Raw genomic sequence first — 7,064 nt, 5'->3', positions numbered from 1 at the left:
TGTGCAAAACGATTAAAAAACGTAATTAAAAAAGTTTTGAAGTAACAAAATATTTTTAATGATTAAAACGTAATAGTAAAATTTATAACAAAATTTTATAACATATGCATAAAAAAATATCGCGTTTTTTTGCAATATATATATATATATATATATATATATATATTTTTATGGTTAAGGGTATATATATTTATTTTATTAAATATGCACCAAGGATAGGATTTCTATAGCGTATGTTTAAATGCATATAGGTGATCTTTAAATACATTAAAAGCCTTAGCGTTTTCGCCTTATTTTTATCGTTACTAATGATTTTCAATGAAAGATATATATATATATATATATATATATATATATATATATATATATATATATATATATATATATATATATATATATATATATATATATATATATATATATATATATATATATATATATATATATAACATCGGAAATGGCGTGATATTTCAGTAGGGGCCGGAGTACAAAAAAATAATCATAAAACACCATATAGTTCAACTAAAAACCTACAAAAATATATCCATCTAAACAATGGGGGAGAAGGGGACACGTCCACCACGGCTCTCCTTCATTTTCTCTTCAGTAGTCCTTATATCTATCTAACTATATATAAATTCCAAGAAACCGCAACAAATAAAAATAATTTTTTTAAAAACATACTTCTTTAACAAAAAATTTAGAGTATAATAATTATTTTCTTTTTTGCTTAATAATGTTTTTAACAGAATTGTGGCTTTGAAGAAAGCCTAGTTTTTGAAGCAAACAAAACTGTGACATCCATAGCTAGAAAGAATCGATTCTTTAGTACGCAAAGGAAACCACATCCAATGATATCTAAAATAAAGTAAACCCCTAAATTAAAATCGCCATACCTATTTATGATGCTTTATGTCGCGGATAATAAATAAGGATGCCTTATGGCGCGGATAATAAATAAACATATAACTGTTATTATTGCATTAATAAACATAATCAATCTCTAAAAAAATATGAACCGGTTTAATCTTGATATGAAAAAGATCAACATCCATCGAAGCAATCGTGTGGTTTTCATCATGTTGCGTAACCTTGCAATGATAGATAAGATAAAATATATCAGATATATAAAATTAAAAAAAAAAATTAAGGCGAACAATTAACTAATGTATAATAAATTAACATGTAACTGTTATTACTGAATTAATAAATATAATCTTGAGGTCTTTAAGATAAACATCTACAGTAGCAAGCTGCCATCATAGTTAAAACCTTGCAATAAAAGAAATTATATTAGATATTTAGCACAATAACTGAAAAACCCATTATAAATTAGAGAAGATAAGAATGATTTCCTAACTTAAAAAAAAACTCAAAATCACTTAACTCCTGATACACAACACATTTTCCATTACCAAACAGAAAATTCGATAGAAGTAGACCCTTCAATACTTTTTAACCTGAAATATAATAGATTTGATTATAAGTTATAATGAAAAGAAAGTTATGTGTTAGTGTAACTATCTGGTAATGGCATATGCCATTTGCCTAGAGTGTACTGATTTATTGTAACTAAACACTTACATCTCTCAATCCATGCAAGCAAAAGTCTGTCTTTCTGGGTAGAAACAATGTATAGCCATCATTATGATTAACATTAATTGTCATGAGCCAGGCAATTTGCTTATGTCAAATAGTAAATGAGCTTTGGTTTCCCATAGCTCGTTGCAACCAGGTCAACCCTGGTTGTTGGATATCGGTAACTAACCGACTACCTAAAATTACATTTCTATATACATATATGTATATACATATATGTATACATAAAAAGAAATTAAATAATAATAAATCTTTTCATTATCTTAAAAAAAGGGGAGGGTAGAGAATATGATATACATTAGGCACTGTAAAATTTATTATAAAAAACAAAGATTAACCTACTATCTGTAAATAATATCTGTTAATGCAAGTTTATAAGACATACTATTATTTAAAATAACATATACCTTATTACACATTTCTATTATGTTATCACCATATCACCACTTATTATGTCTGCAGAAAGTTGATATTTGCTCACATCATACTCAACACCATCATCATCTTCATTCTCTTTTGGTTTCCAATAAGAAACTATATATACATCACTTTTTTTCTTTTTAATGCCAACAATTCTGCCGTAATATACATCCTGGGTGTTAGTGGCATTATCGAACCACATGTGGCAAATACTTCTTCCAATAGAAGCTCCAATAAGAATTTCTTCAATATCTGAGGCCTCATTATTTTCTAGGTCAGGAAACATTTCTTTTACCTGATCAGGCATGCAATTTTTTAATATTTTTTCTACATTTCTGCGTTCTTTGTTTTCTTTTTTCTGAATTTTATCTGCTATTCGTTTTATCAATTCTAACTTCAGGTCATTATGACATTGCATATTTGTAAACCGCTTTTTTCTGGCATTAGAGATAGCCCATAATATCAACTTGTTTTGAATATCATTTGGCTTTTTGCATAGCAGAGCAGTTGTTTTATTTTTGCAAGCACGAAGTTTTGAAGAAAGAAAACAAAGAGTGGCATTTGGAGCTTTGTGCTTTGCAGCGCTAAACATACCCATAAGTTCTTCTGAATCAATGTTGTGAAGCCTAGCTGACTTAGTCTGGTCTTTAAGGTGATCATTAGAACTCATTTCAAATTGCCGCTTATACTGCCTGTCAATGACGCTAATAACTGCATTAAGGCAGTCAGCTAATGCTTTACTCATTTCATCAGTTACTGGGCAAAAGCTGATTATTGAATCAAAAACTACATCTTCAATATCATTACCAAAGAAATCAGTTTTTCGTTTAAGTAGAGATAAAGGATTCTTGCTGCTCTCAATAAGAGTGTTCCGAACATCTTTTACTACCTGAATGCCAGATATGTAGTCAAGTCCCGTACCTGGTGCAATATAAAATTTTGTCATCCAAGGACCAGAAAGTAGCTTTCCAATTAAAGCTAAAACACACAACTCACGGATACCTAAGGTGAAAAAGTTAATTAGTAACAAAGAATAATCTTTGTTTATAATAGTCTTTACTCCCCGTTAATCTTGCAAGTGTCTATTTGTAATTTGTATTTGTAACTATATTTGTAGTTAATTCTATAGCCTATAATATTGTGTAGCACTTTATCAAATGAACTGAACAGGTATAAAAAAGAAAAAAGATACCTGTTTCAGATGTAAAGTCTTGAAATAAACTATTTCGCAGACCTCCGCATAACGCCAAGCCAGAACACAGAAATATCTTCAATATGGCATAATGATGGATCAAAATACCACATGTGTGAAAAAGCATATGTAGTCTGTTGCCTCTATAGCGCGGTAGCAATCCTCTGGGCAACTCGTGTTGGTCCAAAAAGGTTACAAAACCTTTTGGATCACCTATGAATATCATAAAAAAGCTCATTTTGGCAATTGCAAGAAGAATGTGAAATAAAAACATGCACTAGTTATAATATCTTATTTTAACTCGAAATTTTATTCAGAAAACTAAATATATTTAAGTAAAAGAATGGTTTAGATTAGTTAGAGTACCTTTTGCATCCTTATAGCGAAGTTTGTTCAGCTGTATAACAATGTTTGCTGCAATGCAGTCTCTTCCAAAAAGTTTCCCTTTTGAAGTCTCTAATGCTTTAAGTGAAGACTTACAAGAGCTGGTCATTGTGTCTAAGGGGTGAAGGTGACAGTTTAGTTCATTTAATGATTTCTGCCAAACAAGGTTTAACTTTGCGATTGTTGCATGGTTTGTTGCAACTCTGTCACTCATTGTATTTGTTATGTTCCCAATAATAGTGCTTCTTACGTCAGTATATTTGAGCTGATAGAAATCACTATATAACTTAGCGAGATTATCAATAGACTTTGTAATATGACTCTGATAGTCATAAGCTGTACCGCCAGGAAGTTGATCAATAGCTACAACCATACATACTGATTCTGTTGTCAAGTGCACAGCATTTACATGAACACCCTCCTGGGTTGTTGCATCAAAGCCAAGTGTCAGATCCTTTGTTGTAAATGCTATCTCAGCAGCCTGTAAGTCTGAAAGCACACCAAGCTCACGCATCATTTGTTCTACAGTTGTACGATGTGGAATTTGACTAAATCGATAGCCAGTATGTTCCCCAATTTTACGGAGCAGAGATGGCACACTTTGTGTAGGAACTTGGCACACAAGCATGTCATATATAAGTCTCCTAATATCTGCTGAGTAGCATTTTTCATTTTTGGTGTTTTGTGTTACTTGCTGAATTTCCTCCAACTCTTCTTGTAAATTCAGAATGTCATTTTGCAGTACAAGAATTGCAGCATTTTTTTCAGCAAGTTGATGGCTTAACATTGCTTTTTGATAAGAAAATTTTCTTTGCGTGGATGTCAACTGTTGTTTCAAACAAAAAATATGATTTTGAAGTTTTTTTAACTGTAAATTTAAAAACTTTTCTTTTAATTTTTTTCTAAGTTGAGAAATTAACTTTTCCTTACGAGTAATAACTTGATTTAGATATTTAAATCTGTATGCTCTAGCCTTTGTCTTATCTTTTAAACCTTTAATATCCTCTTTATGCTTTCTCTTCTTAATTGCCATTTCGTTTGCCAAAATGGTTAATCTCTTTCTCATAACCTTTTTTCTGGGACTCAACTGGTCAGCTCTCAAACTGGATAGTGGTTCATGAGAAGAGGTTTTTAAAGTAGGACGAGATAAAGGAGATAAGTGATCACTATTTGATACAGATGAAACACTGATTTGTTGAGAAGAAAATGAAGAACATGTAGGAAAGTCAATTGAGGTTGCATTCGATTGCGATGTTTGTGCCACAGCAGATGTTGTTATTTGGTATGCAAAGAGCATGTTGCAGATGTCAACAAATGGTTTCGAATTTCGTGAAAAATGGTTTACAAAGACTTTCGATGTTCTAACTAGTTGCTGAATCTGACTTATACAAATTTTGATGTTAAAATACTTACCGATTAGTTCTACAGTTACTTTATATGAATCGTTGTTAGTTGCAAATATATGCAGTACATGTCCATTTCTACAGCCAATATTTAAATGAGCTGGTATTGGAAAATTACAAGCTAAATAAGTTTTAGCTTTACCATAAAAAAGATTTGTTTTCTTGTGAGGTCCCATGATGCACTAAATTAAATTCAACAATCATAATACTACTATTTAATTGGGTCGGCTATTAATCATAATTAAATAATTTAAAAAATCGCCATTAATCTATAAAAATTTTTTTAAATATACGTATAATTTTTATATATCATATATAGCTTAAGGTGGCTATATGGTAAATTATGGGTATGGAAAAAGCTGAGAAAATGCTGTTTTATGTTTTTAATGAATTTTATGCAGAATCATCGTAAAATAGTGTTATACAATTTTAATTTTAGCAATTTAAATTTTATTTGGCAGAATTTTGCCTTTGCACTAATTTTGGTGGGTGAAAAGAGTTAGTTATCAAAAAAAAAATTAATATATAACCACCTTAATACTTGTTAGTTTTTGTGTACATCATTTAACAATTTTAAAAAGAGAAAACCCAAATACCCTTAGTAGTAAAAGGCTATTAAAAATAAAGTTTGTATAACAGTTCTAATAAAATATATCATTATAATGAATAAAAAAATCAAAAATACTGAATTCTCCACTGTCAAAAACCGCCCCTCCCCCTAACACTATGTAACGGAAGTGGAAATACATACCTCCACTGCGCGGAACAATAGGGCATGTGGTCATGAATATTTTTTGATGAAATTTGGCAGGCACATAGAAAATAGATGTATACAGTTGCCTTAAAAATTTTAAATATGTACCAACATGCCTTCAATATTAACGCACCTCCGGAACAGAAACAAAATTTTAAAAACGAATGAAAACCACTGGTAACTGTAAAAAAAACTACAGAATTTATAACAAAAAGCAACAGTAACAATAGCAGAAACAGTTTTATAAAGTGTAACAGTAACAGTAACACTAAAAGAGGTGGAAATGGTACCTCCACTGGGTCGAAAAATACGGTATTTGGTCATGAATATTTTTTAATGAAATTTGGCAGGCACATAGAAAATAGATCTATACAGTTGACTGGAAAATTTCAAATGTGTACCAACATGCCTTCGATATCAATGCAGTGCCAGAACAGGAACGAAATTTTAAATAGCAATAAAAAAACTGAAAAATTTATTACACGTAAAAAAAAACCATAATTTATTCAAGATAAAACATTCTACTTTTTTAATAAAGTCTTAGCTGATATAAAATTCTAAAAAAAAAGACAAATAAATACATCTTTACCACACCGACTTCGAGCACGCTGTGAAAAAAAAGGTCACAAATTTTTACTTTGAAATCGGTGCCGTAAAAAGCCAGATACGCACGTACCTATATTATTCATATATACATATATATATATATATATATATATATATATATATATATATATATATATATATATATATATATATATATATATATATATATATATATATATATATATATATATATATATATATATATATATATATATATATCTATATATATATAAATATCTACATATATATATATATATATAAATATATATATAAATATATATATATATATATATATATATATATACATATATATAAATATATATATAGATATATATATATATATATATATATATATATATATATATATATATATATACATATAAATATATATATATATATATATATATATATATATATATATATATATATATATATATATTTATATATATATATATTTATATATATATAAATATACCAATATATACAAATATATATCATAGATTTATATATTTATTTGTATATTTGCATATATATATATATATATATATATATATATATATATATATATATATATATATATATATATATATACTTAAATGATAATAATTATCTCTACATCTATAAATATCTATACAAATTTAAATAAACATCTATATAAATATACATATATATTTATATATATATATATATATATATATATATATAT

General features: G+C 28.0%; 1 protein-coding gene across 3 annotated transcripts; it reads right to left on the bottom strand.

Moving 5' to 3' along the window:
• Positions 1-667: 667 nt before the first annotated feature.
• On the bottom strand, positions 668-5,260 carry LOC136080635 (uncharacterized). Of its 3 annotated transcripts, XR_010638568.1 has the most exons (7): positions 3,578-5,259; positions 3,212-3,424; positions 2,007-3,021; positions 1,585-1,775; positions 1,200-1,460; positions 1,020-1,091; positions 668-858 (listed from the first exon to the last, which is right to left on the bottom strand). XR_010638568.1 is itself a non-coding variant. In XM_065797539.1 (3 exons), the coding sequence occupies exons 1-3, from the start codon at positions 5,172-5,174 to the stop codon at positions 2,024-2,026; spliced, it is 2,808 nt and encodes a 935-aa protein (XP_065653611.1). In that variant the 5' UTR covers positions 5,175-5,260; the 3' UTR covers positions 1,885-2,023. The 3 variants fall into 3 exon arrangements, 1 of the variants encoding a protein (XP_065653611.1); XR_010638569.1 differs by lacking the exon at positions 1,585-1,775 and having other exon boundaries at positions 676-858; positions 3,578-5,260; XM_065797539.1 differs by lacking the exons at positions 668-858; positions 1,020-1,091; positions 1,200-1,460; positions 1,585-1,775 and having other exon boundaries at positions 1,885-3,021; positions 3,578-5,260.
• Between the last annotated feature and the right edge of the window lie 1,804 nt (positions 5,261-7,064).

The sequence above is a fragment of the Hydra vulgaris genome, chromosome 05 (genome assembly GCF_038396675.1).
Source record: "Hydra vulgaris chromosome 05, alternate assembly HydraT2T_AEP".
Taxonomy (NCBI): Eukaryota; Metazoa; Cnidaria; class Hydrozoa; order Anthoathecata; family Hydridae; genus Hydra; species Hydra vulgaris.
This window is presented reverse-complemented; position numbering and strand designations above follow the sequence as displayed.